Source organism: Pseudonaja textilis, chromosome 2 (genome assembly GCF_049901715.1).
Source record: "Pseudonaja textilis isolate UNSWEBS1 chromosome 2, rPseTex1.2, whole genome shotgun sequence".
Classification (NCBI taxonomy): Eukaryota; Metazoa; Chordata; class Lepidosauria; order Squamata; family Elapidae; genus Pseudonaja; species Pseudonaja textilis.
Window position 1 is genome coordinate 240,034,443 of NC_141991.1, and position 18,145 is coordinate 240,052,587.

The following is an 18,145-nucleotide window of genomic DNA, read 5'->3' on the forward strand; positions in this document are numbered from 1 at the left end:
TTCTAGCTTTCTCCATGATTCAGCATATGTTAGCAATTTGATCTCTAGTTCCTCTGCCTCTTCGAAATCCCGCCTTTACTGCTTAAATGGACTCCAGAAGATGATAGAGGACTAGAAGGCCTGGGGGAATGTTGTCCATAGGGTCACGATGGGTTGGACATGACTTTGCAACAAACAACAACTACCTTTCCCAAGCAAATATATATAAAAGCTTGCATTTTTCTTTCTTCTCTCCTCCCTGCAGTTATCTGGCTGATCAGTGCTGGAATGGCGGCTTCATCTACTTGATCATGTTACGCCGAATCAAGCGCAAGGCCCCACTTCCTCCGTCAAATGGCAACAACAGTAAGAGCACCGAACCCAAAGCCAGGCCTACCTCCGAACCCAGTGGGAAAACCAGCCAAAATGGCAAAAGGACGAGAAAGTTTGGGGTCATTACCAGAACTGTTTCTGGGGGTAAGGACAACAAGAGCACCTCCAGAACTGAGCAGGAGAATGGACATTGCACCCTGGATGGGTTGCACTCAGTGGCATCCAAAGCAGAGAATCAAGGGGATGATCAGTTTCTCACAGCAGACTTCCCTTTTCCAGGAGACCATTACCGCTCCCGTCTTTCAGATGGAGGCATTCTAGACCTCAACTCCAGTGAATTATCCTTACAGGTAAAGACGTCAAGAACTTTCAGTACTTGGGTACCAGAAATAAATAGTGTCTGTGTGTGTGTGTGTGTGTGTGTGTGTGTGTGTGTGTGTGTGTGTAAAAATTAAAAAAGAGGTACTTGTTCCTTCAATATTTAAACCTTCTTTGAATATTGAACATTTAAAAAGATTAAAATGGTCCATTGAACCACGTTGGCGCAGTGGTTAGAGTGCAGTACTGCAGGCTACTTCTGCTGATTGCCGGCTGCCTGCAATTTGGCAGTTCTAATCTCACCAGGTTGACTCAGCCTTCCATCCTTCCGAGGTGGATAAAATGAGGACCCAGATTGTTGGGGGCAATAGACTGACTCTGTAAAACCACTTAGAGAGGGGCTGTAAAAGACTATAAAGTGGTATATAAATCAAAGTGCAATTTCTATTGCTATTTATTGGCCTGGGAGTTCTGGGAATTGAAATCCACACATCTTAAACTTCCAAGGTTGGGAAACACTGCTCAAATGAATCAGTGCAAGGGTGGGATACTTGAATGTTAAAGCAACCGCATCTTTTCGGTAAGACCGTTTCGAATACCTTCTTTGGTTATTTTTGTATGTATGACTATATAGATATTTCACATTGCTGATGGTTCCAGTGGAAATGTGCGCTATGCATCATGTACATATGGAGAAAATATGGAAGAGTTTTAAAGTAGCTATGGGGAACCTTCTGGAGGACATGGCTGCTTTAATGCTTTAAGATTAGGTCTTTCCTTGTACTAGTGCACTTCACAAAGTGCAAATGCACTGCCTATTGTATTCTGGACTGGAGCTTCAAATTGCCACTCCACAAGTAAACACTAAAAATTCAAGCATGCTATTTGAAAAATAATTTTTGGCAGCAAGGCAGAGGCCATTTCCCTAGACCTAATCATTGTATACTTTTGTGTGTTTAATGTTCATCATTAGTGCCAAGTTAGTGGCAATAAGAGGCAAGCTGTTGAGCTAAGAGCTGAAGTGTTGTGTGTTTGAGGCAAAATATTGAATATTGAAATGTTGAATGCTAAATATGAAGCTTTTAGCTCGGTTAATGCTCCTGGCAAAACTGAACTGAGAGCATGGAAATAATTCCTGCCATGGTTCTGCAGGCTGTTTACAAATATGCGAAAACCCAGTTGCATTTTCACTGTGTCTTGAGCTTAGTTTTTTTGTGGCTTAACTTGATGTATAAATACTCATTGTATCATGTAGATCCAGAAAATATGTTACAAACATACAGGGTAATTCCATCTGATTAGAATGTAGCTAAATGTGCAACTGCGAGCCCATTTTGCAGATCTGCAGTGCAGGGACTAGAAATACTGAGCAGTTCAAATGGGTATTTATGAATATTTTCAGATCTTCACTGCAAGACTAGCATCATGCTGCAATTCTCATTAGTTTTCCTTAACAAAAGCGAGTGGATTTTATTTGTTTTCCATGTGTAAGAGGGCGGAGGGACACCTGCTGAGACCACAAAACCTGATGAATCTTCATGATTACAGGGGAGAGATCTTGCAAACCAAGAGCTGAAAATGTTGGCATAGCTGTTTGCAAACCAAATGAGCTCTAGGGAATAGTCTTCCATCAGCACTCAAGGTCCTGACATAATTTCCTTGGCAAGACCTTTAAACTTTCTTCAGGGTTATTGCAACCACCTGAACAAATATAATCCCCCTTTGTTTTTAAAATTATTTAGAAACACTATTTGCCTGGACTGACTTTCTTTTTTTGCAAAGCTGGTTCTCTCTTCACTTGCTCATATCTTCTTTTTGCCTTCATCTAAGTAAAGTTCACCTCGAGCCTTTGACCTTACTAATGTATAAGCACTCATCCGTAGATCCTACATGGAGCAGACCAACAAGAAACAGCACATCTTAGTATTTATAAAATACCTTTTCCTGTGTCAGAAAGCACCTCCTGGGATACTTGTTTATCCAAAGGTACAAACCTGTAGAAGTAAAAATAGGTTTATTGTTTTTATTCATCTTCTGAATTAAAAGTTTTATTCACATGTTCATATCTGTTCCACCTAGTCTTATTGACTAGGCTGGGTTAGAAGAATCAGATTGTGGGATGTCCATCATCTATGATACCTTGTTTTATATGATGGCTGCAAAAGACTACAATTCCCATACATTTTTTTTGCTCTCCAGTGAGGCTTAATTGGTCTCTCAAACATTGTCAAGTGTCACCTTGACAGTTCTCTTCCCTCTCCTGATTCTTTCCACTAGAACAGGGGTGTCAAACCACTCCCACCCACCCCAGCTCTGTGAAGGGAAAAAAATGTTGCAATACATCACGTGACAACAATGTGACGTGGCGAGTTTGACATCTGTGCACTAGAACATCATTATCTTATCCTGAGGACTTTCAGTTGTTTTGAAGCCATGTTATATTTTCAAAACCTTTTTGTGTCTTCTTCAAAGTCAACATTCTCTATATGGTTTGTAAGCTGAAATTTGTCTCCCTGCTTTTTGCGCTGTTTTAGATGGGCTTGTAGAACCTGTCTTTTATAAGGGGGCTTTTCATATTTATGCCTAATGTAGAACCACATCTGTATTCTAGTTATACTTTTAGAGCTGTCCAATTCAACCAAGATAACTCTGGATGGGTCCCCAAAAATTCAACAAAACCTACAACACAAAAGAATAAGATAAAGGTAAAGGTTCCCCTCGCACATACGTGCTAGTCGTTTCCAGCTCTAGGGGGCGGTGCTCATCTCCGTTACAAAGCCGGAGAGCCAGCCCTGTCCAAAGATGTCTTCATGGTCATGTGAACAGCATGACTAAACACAAAAGGCACAAAGAACACTGTTACCTTCCCACTGCTAGGTTGGCAGAAGCTGGGACAAGTAACGGGAGCTCACTCCGTTATGTGGCGCTAGAGATTTGAACTGCTGACCTTTCTGATCGACAAGCTCAGCGTCTTAGCCACTGAGCCACCTTCAAATGTGATACAGTAAGAGAAATCGGGGAAAGTTGGAGAGTTGGAGAGAGGCTGTAAAGAAAATCCAGATTTCTTGATGGCCTGTGGCAGAGCTAGCATGAGGATGGTAACTCCATCCTCTTGCTCCTTGATCCCTCACTGGTTTGCAAGACCATCAACCAAGGTATCCTTTTAAAGCCACAATTCTACAAACAATAATGAAACAATTAAAATAAAATAAAATAAAATGGTGATCCCAATAGAAATAACATCAACATCCAATTGGGGCTCCAACCAAAGGCTCAGGGAAAGAGCCATGTCTCAGCAGGCTTCCTGAAGACCAGGACAGTTGGTCCAACTGCATGCCAGGAGATAGAGACCACCTCCAAATGCATACATAACAGAACAGTACAACAGAGTTGGAAGGAACCCTGGAGGTCTTCTATTTCAACCCCTAGCCCCGGCAGGAAACCTATACCATTTCAGACAAATGGTTGTCCAATCTCTTCTAAAAAATACTTCCAGGGTTGGAGCATTCACAACTTCTGGTGGCAAGTTGTTTCTCCTTAGTTCCAGGTTGCTTCTGTCCTTAATTAGTTTCCATCCATTTTTTTTCTTGACCTGCCTTCAGGAACTTGTTTGAATACTTCCTTGGGACCCATGAGATTAGAGCTACCAGATACCTGAATCAGCAAAGGAGGATGTGGGCCATTAGAAAGAAGGACAAATGGAGGTGGGGAGAAGAGAACACATTAACTTTTTAACTATTTTGGCATCTGCAAGAAAAATCACAGTGGAAAACTGCATGCAATAAGAAAAAAAAGAGAGAGGCCTGCGTGTGTAAGGAATGACTTGCTGGCATCAGGCTAGTTTTTCAATCCCAGGAATGTGCTAGAGCTGGTTAGGAGGCAAAAGCTTTCAGTGTGTCACTGATTCAATCTTTTCAGGAAGAGATCGCTTGTAGATTAAAAAAAAAAAAACAGACAATACCTGATTTTAACACTATGCCTGTTAATACATGTTCTTCTTTTGCTGGCAACCCTATATACTAACGAGATGTTTCATTGTTTGAATGAAGAGATCCGAATCACGCCTTTCCTATCAGAGCATAAGGGGTAGGAAGATTAGGGATGCAACATGGATAAGCAGCATTGTGAGTGGCGCTTGGAAGCTGCCTGGGAACCAGTGCAGCTCACCGGGTAGTGGCAGCATGCAGACTTAGTGAGAAGCCTCCTTAAACATGAGTCAGCAAGTGTGGGGCAGCAGGCAAAAAAGCTCATACGATCCTTGTTTTTAAAATTATTTAGAAACACCATTTGCCTGTAAAATTGGAGAGAGAACGTCTTAGAGTGATTGATATCGTGGATACTTTCTGGATGCTTGACAATCACATGAAGTATTAGTACTGCTTTATAAAGCCTTAGTAAGACCACACCTGGAATATTGCATCTAGTTTTTGGTCACCACATTACGAAAAAGATATTGAGACTTTGGAAAAAGTGCAAAGAAGAGCAACTAAGATGGTTAAGGACCTGGAGACGAAGACATACGAAGAACAGCTGCAAGATTTGGGTTTGGCTGGTCTAAAGAAAAGAAGGACCGGGGGGAACATGATAGCAGTATTCCAGTATTTGAGATGCTGCCACAAAGAGGAGGGGGTCAACTTATTTTCCAAAGCACCAGAAGGCAAGACAAGAAACAATGGATGGAAACTAATCAATCAGAGAAACAACCTGGAATTAAGGTGAAATTTCCTAGCAGTGAGGACAATTAACCAGTGCAACAGCATGCATTCAGAATTTGTAGGGGCTTCATCACTGGAGTTTGTAAGAAGAGACTGGACAGTCACTTGGCTGAAATTGCATAGGATCTCTTGCTTGATCAGGGGGTTGGACTAGAAGATCTCCAAGGTCCCTTCTAGCTCTGTTCTGATTCTGATCCACAATCACCCATGATGCTGCATTCTGGACCAGTTGTGCATTCCAGATGGTCTTCAGTGGCAGCCGCATATAGAGTGCTTTGCAGTAATCCTACCGGGATGCAAGTAAGGTTCTGAGAGAATAAAATAGGGCCAGCAACAGGCACACAAGACAAAATTGTGCAAAGATCCTCTTGGCGACAACTGCCAGTGGTGGCATTCAAATTGTTTTACCACTGGTTCAGTGGGCGTGGCTTGCTGGGCATCTTTGTGTGCATGCAGAGGCTTTCCTATTGACCTTCTCCTGCACTCCTTCACTCTCCCTGTGTCTTCAACAGGTGATGCGTAGCAATCAGCTGTACTGCATGTTGCAGCTGAGCATCAAAAGAAGCAAATAAAGGTCAGTATGGAGCCGGAGCTGGTGGAATGGCCCAACAGCTGATTGTTGGAGCGAACTGGTTCACTCCCAGATTATCTTCAGAGCTACCGGTTTGGCCAAACTGGGCCAAACCGGTAGAATCCCACTCCTGACAACTGCTAAATACTCCTCAAGCAGGATCTAGGAGTCCAGGAAGGCTCCCCAATTGCATACTGAGTCTAAGCCGGGCAGTATCACCCAGATCACTTTCAAAGTTGGGGATTATCCAATCCTTGGACTCAAGGACCCCAGACCCACAGCCACTCAGCCTTGCCCTGGTAAAAACTCAAACCCATTCTTCCCCATCTAAGCACTCCCAGCCTCCAGGTATTTGAGAGCTTCATCACGGTGGCTGGAGGTAGAGACGTACAATCGACAAAACCCCCTAGGAGTAATGATTTCACTATCTGGAGCAGTGTTTCTCAACCTTTGCAACTTTAAGACCTGTGGACTTCAACTCCCATCATTCCTCAGGAATTCTGGATGTTGAAGTCCATAGGTCTTAAAGTTGCCAAGATTGAAAAACACTGAACCAGAGACTGACCTTTGCTCTAAGTCTTTTCTCTCTCTGAAACTATGACCTGGATTGAGACTGGTTTGACTTTTGACTTCTAGACCAACTCACTGATTCTTCCTCTATTTTTTTCTTTGGCTATGCATAACTTTTTGGAATTTAGCTTTGCACTATAAAATGGAAGTTTTGCTATTTTCCTAAGCCTACACAGGAGAGATAGTAAAGTCCAAGTGCTCAATTAACAATTATAGAATAGTGAAGTTAACTCCCCGATTCCTGGGGTCTTCCTTTGTGAACGAATCTTCATTCTTCTGATTTGAAAGGAAACATTCCTCTTGAGATGAACTTTCATTCAAACCTAGTTTCTTTTAATGAATGGAAATCCTGTTTAGGGGATGTCCCTGTTCCAAGTATTTTCTCTCTTTTGAATATAGGTCCCAGGAGGCTACTCGAAGGCCAAATATAATCCTTATCCTGGAACAAATTATACACCCTGCTTTATGTTATTTATGAACCAAACTAATGTGGTTAAACCAAACCGTGATTTAGAATGACAATATATTCCTAACCAAGATTTATGGCCTGTTTCCAAAGGCCTTGGATGCGTTCTCTGGCTCCCCCATTATGGCTTTTCTTATTCCTGTCATTTTCTGCTCCAACAACTCATTACATTCAACCTAATTTTGAAAGCTTATCTTACTACATTGAAGAAAGCTGCAGGAATTTTCTTTTCTTCCCATAGATTACCAGCGGTAGAATTAATTCTCTGCAGATAAAGCGTAGACTGATATTACTTCCCGCTCAAACACTGAAGGGCTGATCTTGCACATTCTACAAAATAAAAGTTTAGGTTTACGACTGAGTGCAGTTGAGTAAGAAGCTACTGATAGTCATGCCTCCCATTGTGCATTTCCATTGGGGGCGTGGGGAAGAGGGCAAGTGACATGCAATATAACTATGTTAATTTATAGGATAATGCAGTGGTGGGAATCAAATAATTTAACAACTGGTTCTCTGCCCTAATGATTTCTTCCAACAACCAGTTCACCAAATTTCTCAGAAACTTAACAACCACTTCTCCCGAACTGGTGTGAACTGGCTGAATCACACCCTGGGATGATGTCATGAAGTTCATAGAGATAGTCCTCAACTCCCAAATTGTCACTTACTGGTTCCAAGTTCCAAAGGATTCTCCTGGGGGATACTTACAGCCTGGATTCAAACTTGATTATGATTATGCCCCTCCCCATGTAGTCATGTGACTTCACTTTGGGCACTCAGCAACCAGGCTGCATTCTGCACTTACAGCCCGTTAATCGTGTCCTGCAATTTTACAACAGTTCTGCCAAATTCTAGCATTTACTTTCAGTTTGCAATAGTGGCGATATCTGTAGGATGAGCTTGGGGGGTTGGTTTCTGAACGTTTCATTACCAGGCTAGGTAAACCTGTCCAGTGGAGTTTAGGGTGTGTTTAGGATGTTGGTGTACTTCTGGCCATAAGGGCTTCAGGTGTGGGTGTGTCAAGTGAGGGTCTTGTGATGGGTCAGGTGTGAGTCCTCCGCAAGTCTTGTGATGGGTTTTGTGATAGAGAGACCTACATCAGGTCAGGGTTATTGGGAGGTGAACTGCTAGTCCAGGGGGGTGTTTCGTTAGCAACCCACCAGCAGTTCACCTCCCAATGACCCTATAACTATATGGTCAAGACTCCGCCCTTTTTATCCTGACTTTTTTGACCTCCCCCTCCTCAGTCACATCTGTTTATTGATATGAAATTACCTTGAAGTTAAGAATTTAATCAAACACTTCTCTAATAGTTGCACTAGTCACTTGGAACTAATTATACCAGTGGTGGGATTCAATTTTTTTTACTACCGGTTCTATGGGTGTGGCTTGGTGGGTGTGGTAGGGGAAGGATATTGTAAAATCTCCATTCCCTCCCCACTTCTGGGGGAAGGTTACTGCAACAACCCCATTCCCTCCCCGGCCCACTAACCTGCTTTCCAGCTCCGTTCTCCTGTGCAGGGAAGACCCAGCCAATCAGCTGGGACTCGGGAGGCAGAGAATAGATGGGGGCGGGGCCAGTCAGAGGTGGGATTTGCCAGTTCTCCAAGCTACTCAAAATTTCCGCTGCCGGTTCTCCAGAACTGGTGAGGACCTGCTGAATACCACTTCTGAATTATACTTTTGGGCGGAATTGTAATAATTGTATAAAAAATAAACTTTATTCTCTTCATTTTTTCTCCCAGCATTCAGAGTGGTTTCTGTAAAAGCATATTGGGAAGTATACCATCGCATTAAAAATCTTTTAATGTCTTTTTCAGAATAGAAGGGAAGCAATAACACCATTCATAGATCTGAGCACGTGTGTAAAGCTGAGAGCCTTTTAATGATCGCCCCAAATTGTGTTGTAGCCACAATGGGTTTATTTCCTTAGTCCTATATTCTGGAATGAATAATGGATTATTTGATTCACTTAAGGGCTAAATTCATACTTTTGTTCACAGAATAATTGCAGACGCCTCTGGCAAATCTGAAGATTTGAAGCTGCAATGTTATTTATCATCTAATAGTTTTTTGGTGCCCCATATTACAAATTAGCTAAGGTCTGGTTTTATATGCAACCCATAAGATAGTTCACATTCCTGCTTCTCAGTTTTGTGCTAAAATCGCAATCACATTCAGCTCTACTGTGGTCATTACAGATAGCTCTCAATTAGTGTGTTTAATGAATCCTATGAATTGGCCTCATTGTTTGAATTCAAAATACCTGAAGTGACATTTCTATGGAAAATAGAATAATTGGTTCCAACTTGATGGAAACAGGCAATAAAAAATTTTTTAAACGTAATGTTTATATCTATCTTAATGAAACATTACAGTTAAGGGTAAAAAGAATATCATTACAGTTTAAATTTATGGTTAATAATGTCAGAGAGTAAAGCAAAATAAAAATCAAAACAATCCTACCGTAAATTCAAGTTATTCCAACATCTTGTCCTAATTTAGTGTTGCTATGACTACATTCATGTTGTTCAGTTGTATCAAATTTTTGTTCTAATGTTATAATGAACTTTTAAAATTTTTATTGTTTTCCTGATTTTTTTTCTCTATTTTCCACACATGAAGATTAGTAGCAACTGAAATCCCAACCACAACTGTGTACATCTCATTAACTGCATTTTGAGTCCGTTAAACTTCACCTGGTATCAAATTACAATTCACACTAAATCAAATATTGCAATATTTTAACTCGCAACTTGAATGCAAGTTATAGAATAAGTGGAAGGGGTGTTTGATATGTTTGACGCATTGAGTTATTTGTAAAAATAAAGATGGGATGCAAGTAAATGATAAATAAAAAATATATATAAAGCAATCTTTTTAGGTTGTTTTATAACAGAGAAATAATACAGGCACTTCTCAGGTTATGACCATTTGTTCAGCAAGGTTTGAAAGTTCTTTGTTACCTCACTGCTGAAAAAAATGGTACTTATCATGGGTCCTTACCACTGATGGAATTCAAAATATTTTACTACTGGTTTTGTGGGTGCACGTGGAGTGTTCTAAAAAAAAAAAGAATAGAATAGAATAGAATAGAATAGAATAGAATTCTTTATTGGCCAAGTGTGATTGGACACACAAGGAATTTGTCTTGCATATGCTCTCAGTGTACATAAAAGAAAAGATATATTTGTCAAGAATCATAAGGTACAACACTTAATAATAGTCATAAGGTACAATAAGCAATCAAATCATACTAGGAAACAGTCAATAAAAATCGTTAGGATACAAACAACAAGGTTACAGTCATACAGCCATAAGTGGGAGGAGGTGGGTGAAAGGAAGGATGGGAGGATTAACAGTAATAATAGTGCAGACTTTGTAAATAGTTGGACAGTGTTGAGGGAATTATTTATTTAGCAGAGTGATGGCAATTGGGAAAAAACTGTTCTTGTGTCTAGTTGTTCTGGTGTGCAGCACTCCATAGCATTGTTTTGAGGGTAGGAGTTTCATATAAGCATGAAAACTTACCTTACCATCAGTGCTGGTGAGTAAAACAGCTGAGGTGTGGCAATTTGCTCTGCCTAGCCTATCAGGTGAGCAACAAGGACAGGAAAGGGTGGGGGCAGGAAGGTGGGACCAACTGCTGACCAGCGCTACCTGATCGCTAGAACCGGTGTGAACCAGCAGAATACCACCATTGGTCCTTACAATCCTAGCCACGGCAGTATCCCCACAGTTCCCAATTATGATTTCTGTCAGCTTCCTGCAAGCAAAATCTGTGGGGGAAACCCTCCAGGAGTGTTGGAAACAGCGGTCATATGAGGTCCTTGCTTAACAACCTGTGCAGTCTTTGTTAATGCTGAGAACTGGGGATTTATAGAATTGCCGTTGCTAAGCGACACGGTTACATGATGTTGTGATGGCAATAGTGGTCCCAATTGTCATCATAAGCCATAGATTACTTGTATTTTGCTTTTCCTCTGGAAAGGGAATCAAATCTCACTCCTTTCCATGTCGTTTATGAAGCCATATCTGCTTCAGCAGAGAGAAAGTCTCATCTCCTTGTAAGCTATCTGCTTGTAAGCTATCTGCTTTAGAGAGCTGTTGGCAACAAGCTTGTCAGCAGATAAATTGGGCTGAATATTCTAGCAGTCTGACTGGATTCATATAGTACTCTAAGTCATAGTTTATTTAATTGTGCTTTCCTGAATAAACTACACTTGGTTAAGTATAAAACTTCAATTATAAGCTCCGTATGATTGGGTTTACACAATATACAGAGTCCAAATGAAACAGAATGTAATTTATAGTGATGGCAAAAGATCCATCATTGATTGGGATTACATTTCTCACTAAACCAAGATTTGCTTAACAAGTGATAATCGGCTTCATGCAACACATTATGACCTAAACCATGGTTTAGTAAACACAAATGCTGGATTAACACAAAACCAGGTGACAAGAAACACATGATATTTACACAGTATGCAAATCCAGTCTCTGTGTGAAGAGTTTTACTAGCTCCAGAGGTTTCACACAAATAAAGGGGTAAGGCAAAGGTGTATCCTGGCCCCATTGTTATTATTAGCTCCAGAGGTGGCATTATTCTTCAACCATTTCTTTCCATTTTACTGATTTATAATATTTTAAACAGCTGTAATTATAACCAATTCTAAGTAGTGTAAATCAAAGCAAAGGACATAAAGTCACAAATAAAATAACAAAAAGATTACAGAAGAGGTTGCCTGTAATCATCACAACTTAAAGGCATTAATGACCAATATGGTCTTGTGAAAATGCAAAGAGGACCAGAAGACAGCTGTATCTCCAGACTAGAGATTTCTGAAAAGACCAGCTATTTATCCTGAGTGAGATCATCAGATCCTCTTGCAAAGTTTCGACTGGACCAGCAGAGTCATATTTGGCTAGAAGGTTGCTGATGTATTTCAATAGAGTAGAGTAGAGTAGAGTAGAGTAGAGTAGATTAGAGTAGATTAGAATACAATACAATACAATACAATACAATACAATACAATATACAATACAATACAATACAATACAATACAATACAATACAATACAATACAATACAATACAATACAATACAATACAATACAATACAATACAATACAATACAATATAATACAATACAATACAATACAATACAGCTGGAAGGGACCTTGGAGGTCTTCTAGTCCAGCCCTCTGCTCAAGCAGGAGATCCTATACCATTTCAGACAAGTGATTGTCTAATCTCTTCTTAAAAACTTCCAGTGATGGAGCTCCCGTGATTTCTGGAGGCAAGCTGTTCCATTGGTTAATTGTCCTCACCGTTAAGAAGTTTCTCCTGAATTCCAGATTGCTTTACTCTTTCATTAGTTTCCAACCATTGTTTCTTGTTCTGCCCTCCGGTGCTTTGGAGAATAATTTGAGTCCCTATTCTTTGTGGCAGCCCCTCAAATAGTGGAACACTGCTATCATGTCACCTCTAATTCTTCTTTTCTTTAGACTAACCAAAATGTGAGCAATCTTGCTGCAGCAAGTCATTTCACAAACCATAAAATTCATTACACTTAATGCAGAGCTGCTTCCCAAAGCTCCAGAAATACAGCACAATTTATGTAGATTCTAAATGCTGAATTGGGCATCTCTGCACTTTCATCGAAAACTTTTATTTATTTATTTATTTATTTATTTATTTATTTATTTATGCCATCTTTACAATTTAAAGACTGTTCAGACTTGTCTTACAACTACACAATATTCACAAAATCAGGGCAACAACAACAACAAAAGAGCTTAATGAAGGTTGCCCAAATGAATAAACTTTACATGCTGTCAATTTTATGTTGCCGAGGATTTCTTCAAATCAATTCCCATTGCTTCTGTACAGTTTTTTTTTTTTAGACCTTATTGCAAATGACAACATAAACTCTGTTTTTGCTTGTGGAAATAAGCAAACAACCTTCCGTTTTGATTCATTAATGATGAAGCTGCAGTATGTACGAAAGCAAAGAATTTAAGCATCCTGTCTGATCTGGGGTACAACCCAGGTTTTTTTGGCACAATCCTGATCTGTCTCTCAAAAGTTGCATCATAGACTTGCAGTTCAAGATATAGATTGCTCTCAATATAAATGCATCTTTTTCATAGCCAGTACTTTCCTGACGCAGGCAAATAACTCCTAGAAGCAACATGATTATTTTTAAAAAAATGCTATTCTCATTTGGGGCCTGTTGTATAAGATAGATAACCCATTTTTCACACATAATGAGATAGAAAATTACATTCCAGCTCCAGCCTAATTGTCTTTGTAGCATATGCATGGAGACATTTATGCTTCTTTTAAATGCAAATTTCATCTAGATCTCTTTAAGTGATGCAAACAGAAGGGAAGTTCAGAAACAAGTGGTGGGGGAATCCATCCAAAGTTAAGCATTTGCCCTACTAGACTGAGTGGGAGCTTATTGATTGATTCAGATAGTTCAGTACTGCCTCTGTGGAGTTGCAGCGATCACTGGGAATAAACCAGGATATTATGCAAAGCTCAGTCTCTGGCTTCATATCCTGGCTTATTCCGTGCTAGTAACCGTTTCCCATACTTCTGAAAGCAGGAAATTAATAAATTTGCATGTTTGTTCAAAGGAGCTACAGATTTTTAAATGTTTTTTAAAGGAATGGTTGTAAGTTGTCTTGTTTGGCTCTGCAACCAAACAAGACAGAGACAGACTTCAACAAATAATTAGAACTGCAGAAAAAGCTATTACTACCAACCTGCCTTCCATTGAGGACCAGTAATCTCTGCGAGTCAAAAAGAGGGCCGTGAAAATATTTTCAGACCCCTCACATCCTGGACATAAATTGTTTCAACTCCTTCCCTCAAAATGATGCTATAGGGCACTGCACACCAGAAGAACTAGACACAGGGATATTTTTTTCCCAAATGCCATCACTCTGCTAAACAACTAATTCCCATAACAGTTTCAAATTTACTAAGATTATATTACTATTACTCTTCTCATCCATTTCCAACTTATGACTATAACCTTGTTGCTTGTATCTTTACAATTAATATTGTTCCATTTGTTTCCTAGTATGATTGATTGCTTATTAGTAACCTATGACTATTAGTAAGTGTTCTATCTTATGATTCATGAAGAATGTATTTTATGTATACTGAGAGTATTTGTACCAAAGACAAATTCCTTGTGTGTCCAATCACACTTGGCCAATAAACTTCTATTCTATTCTATTCTATTCTATTCTATTCTATTCTATTCTATCCTGCTCTGCTCTACTCTACTCTACTCTACTCTACTCTACTCTATTCTACTCTACTCTATAGACAGGGACAGAGTGCCAAATTCTGTAGCAATCCACAAAGAAGGGGCCATGGGTAAAATCTCCCCTTGCCTGTGAACTTCAGTTGAAACCAGCCAGAGAAAGGAGAGAACCTATAAAACACTAACCCCCTACCATCAAAGGTGGTTTAAAAGGATACCTTGGTTGATGGTCTTGAAAACCAATGAGTGATCAAGGAGAAAATAGGATGGAGTTGCCACCCTCATGCTAGTTCTGCCACAGGTCATCAATAAATCTGGATTTTCTTTACAGCCTCTCTCCAACTCCCCAGCTTTCCCCAATTTCTCTTACTGTATCACATTTGATCCTGCTCTGTTCAGTTTGGCAAGAATTATCCTGCCAAGGGATGAATAGACTTCTACGCTTTCCTTTTGTATAATTTCTTTCAACCTTTCTATCGAACTGGAAAGGATAAAAAGGGTAGCTTCTTCCTACTCTCTGTTTCTCTATCTTCTTTTCCAGCCAGTGAAGAAGTGGAATGGCATTGCAAGAAACAGCTTTATTTCACTCCCAATGTCAGCCTTGGAAGCCATTTTTTACTTGGAAGCTTCGAGGCTGCCACATTTAGTGCCTGGGAATTTGGGAAGGGGGATTTCATAGTGAGGTAGAAGATTAGACACAACAACATTCTTTCTCAGAGAGTCAAGGACATGTGGCCCTGCACCTGAAGTGGAGTGACTGGGGGGATGTCTCCAGTTGGGATGAAGATTTGATTGGGCCATGTGATGGATTGATGAATGCAGGAGATGGATCTTTGATTTCTCTTTTGGGAAGGGAAAACCCAGAACTCTCAGATTCAGGTTTTCCCAGATGTGCCAATATGGCAACTCCAATAAAATGGAACTTTAAGGAAACGCTTGTCTCAGAGTTCATTGGTTTGGAGTTGGTTAGTTGGAACACTGACACCCAAAGCCAAATTAACTAATAGTAAACAGCAGCCTAACAAACCCTATCTCCTCTAGCACTGATGATGGGACGTAGTTTGGTAATGAAATATCTGCAAGAAAACAACCAAGCTCAGGGAGCATCAAGGACGGTACAATTCAACTCTGAGCTCCAAATATTCTCTTCCATCCATGCCAATTTCTTGATTTACATAATAATGTGTTCTATGAAGCAGATGCAGAGGTAGTATTCAGCAGGTTCTGACCAATTCTGGAGAACCGGTAGCGGAAATTTTGAGTAGTTCGGAGAACCGGAAAATCCCACCTCTGACTGGCCCCACCCCCATCTGTTTTCTGCCTCCCAAGTCCCAGCTGATTAGCTGAGTCTTCTTTTGTTGCCCTGCACAGGAGAACGGAGCTGGAAAGCAGGTTAGTAGGGTGGGGAGGGAATGGGGATTTTGCAGTATCCTTCCCCTGCCACACCTACCAAGCCACACCACGCCCACCAAGCCACGCCCACAAAACCATAGTAGTAGAAATTTTTGAATCCCAGATGTAATATAGAAACAGTGTGGCATGTGACTAATGACTCTTCTCATTAATAGTACTGTAATTCTCTTAAGTCTGATTCTGTGGAGTGTATGAATATCAGTGGGAGCGGATAAAAGGAGCTGGAATGCGATATAATAAGCACCAGAATTTCGAGTAAGTTGCCCTCAATAGTGGAAAACCTTTACAAAGGGGAGAAAAAGCTTTCTAGCCCTGAAATCTTTATCATCTGTAAACTGATCTGTTCTATTACCGCAAACATATTGCTCTTCCTCCTAAAAGAATATTAGACTAAGTCCTTGGGGCCTGTTGCCTGCAAAATATTGCTAACAAGGAAGTTATGAAGCAACTGTTGTGCTGTTACTGAGAAGAAAAAAAAACCCTGCCAGATGTAGGGAAAACATCCCCTCTTGTATTCTTCCCACCAATAACCTACCCTCTTTCAAGCATTCCAAGCATACTGAAGTCTCTTTTTTCAACACAAAGGAAATGCCAAGAAAAACGATATCCAGAAGCAAGGTGTGCTGCTTTTCACCAGAGCCTGCTGGGTTTAGAGCCAGGAATTTGTGCAGATTTCTAAAGGGCTAAAATGGATCACTTCAGAACATTCAGGATGTATTACAGGTTTCCTCCCGGATTCAGTTTGGAAAGTTTGTGCGCGTATTTTGTAGTAAATCTCTCAGGTGTGTGTTGGTGGAGACAGGTATTTTGGGGGGGAGGGGGGTATATGCATAACTGCATCTTTGTGGATTGTTTTCTTCCTTAGTGAGCCATTAGGAAAAAATCTGCCTTTCATGCCGTTGTTTATACAGGTATTCCATGGCGTACAGCGGTTTGTTTAATAACTATTCAGAGCAATGACAATGCTGAAAAAAGTGACTTACAGCTGCTCTTCGCACTTACAACCATTGCAGTGGTGTGTAGGCAGGGGTGGGCGGCTGTGGGTTTGCATGGGTTCGGGCGATCCTCAAGCTGAGATTGTGCGCAGTTGAGCGAACCAGTAAATCCCACCCTCCTGGCTGGTCCTTCCCACCCCGCCCCTCCCAGGAGTCCCCACATGGCCCATTTTGGATGCCAGGTAAGTACAAGGCTCGGTGAGGGCAAAAAATGGGCCTACTGAAGGCTCTAAAACAGGGGTGTCCAACCTTGGCAACTTTAAGACTTGTGGACTTCAACTCCCAGAATTCCTCAGCCAGCATTTAAAGCAGCCTCGAGGCAGCAATTCTGAGGGTTGCAGTCTGGACATCCTGGTCTAACCACTCTGAGAGCTGCAATTCACAAAGCTGGCTGAGGAATTCTGGGAGTTGGACACCCCTTCGTCCTCTTGGAGGCTCACAGAAAGCTTCCGGAGCTTGGGGAGGGTGAAAAACAGGCCTCCCGGAAGTTCCGGAAGGCTGGAAACGGACCCATTTCTGGCCTCTGGAGGGCTTCTGGAGGGCCTCTGGAGGTTGGGGAGGCCGTTTTCGGCCTCCCAGAGGCTGGAGGAAAGCCTCCAACACCCAGGGAGGGTGAAAATTATTCAGCGTTTTGCAGCGTTAATTCCGCGCCAGAAAAATAAACACAGATGGCTGATGCTTCATTTAACTTCTTTATAAACACAAGTAATTTTTTTTACAATACCAGTTGTAGATTCTTCAACATGGAGCAAACTCAAACGGAAGCAGATACGTTACAGGTTCAGAGCAGAGCTCTAGTCTTCAGCAAGCAAGCAAGTTAGTTTCTCTTTCACTTTAGTTCAGCAGGCAACCAAGAGGAGAGAAGCATTCATTTTCAATAGGCTGACTCAGAGCTCAGCAGAGCTTCAGAGCTTAATACAGAGCCCCGCCTAGGCTACTTCTAGTTTCAGTTTCCAAATAGTTCTCATTGGCTGACTTAGTTGCTTTGCCTATTCATTGGCTGACCTCGTTATCATGCTCTATTCCAGTTCATGAATATACTCTGACAAAAATGCCGCCCCCGCCATGATGCAGGAGGCTGGTTTGGCCATGCCCACCATGGCCACGCCCACCCAGCAACCAGGCAGAGAACCAGTTCCTGACATTTTTGAAGCCCACCCCTGGGTATAGGATACTTTGTCCCGTCCGACTCGCCCCAGCTAATACCGTGGGACAATTCAATACAGAATAACTCTCAAGAGAGAGAGAGGGAGGGACGGAGGGAGGGAGGGAGAGAAATGGATTGCAGTGGGCTTTGTCTTTCTTTAGGTATGAACCATCTCAACTTAGAAGTCCTCAAAGCTGGGGTGAGCTGCAATTCTATTTGCCCCTCTCTCGAGTTATTCTGTGTTGAATTGTCCCGCGGTGAGTTGTCGCTGGCGAGTCATCCTGCTGCAAGTTGGCTGCCATGAGTCAGCCAGGGCGGGTTGCCCTATTTCAATTTCAGTGTCCCTGTGGTCAC

At 41.2% G+C, this 18,145-nt stretch overlaps 1 protein-coding gene across 7 annotated transcripts in view; it reads left to right on the forward strand.

The window, feature by feature from the left end:
* Positions 1-18,145, forward strand: part of PDZD2 (PDZ domain containing 2) — a 202,250-nt gene that overhangs the window by 106,367 nt on the left and 77,738 nt on the right. For all 7 annotated transcript variants that reach the window (XM_026715483.2, XM_087927407.1, XM_087927413.1 and 4 more), the window contains exon 2: positions 245-662. In XM_026715483.2, coding sequence (XP_026571268.2) covers positions 245-662 — 418 coding nt within the window. The remainder of the gene's footprint in view (positions 1-244; positions 663-18,145) is intronic.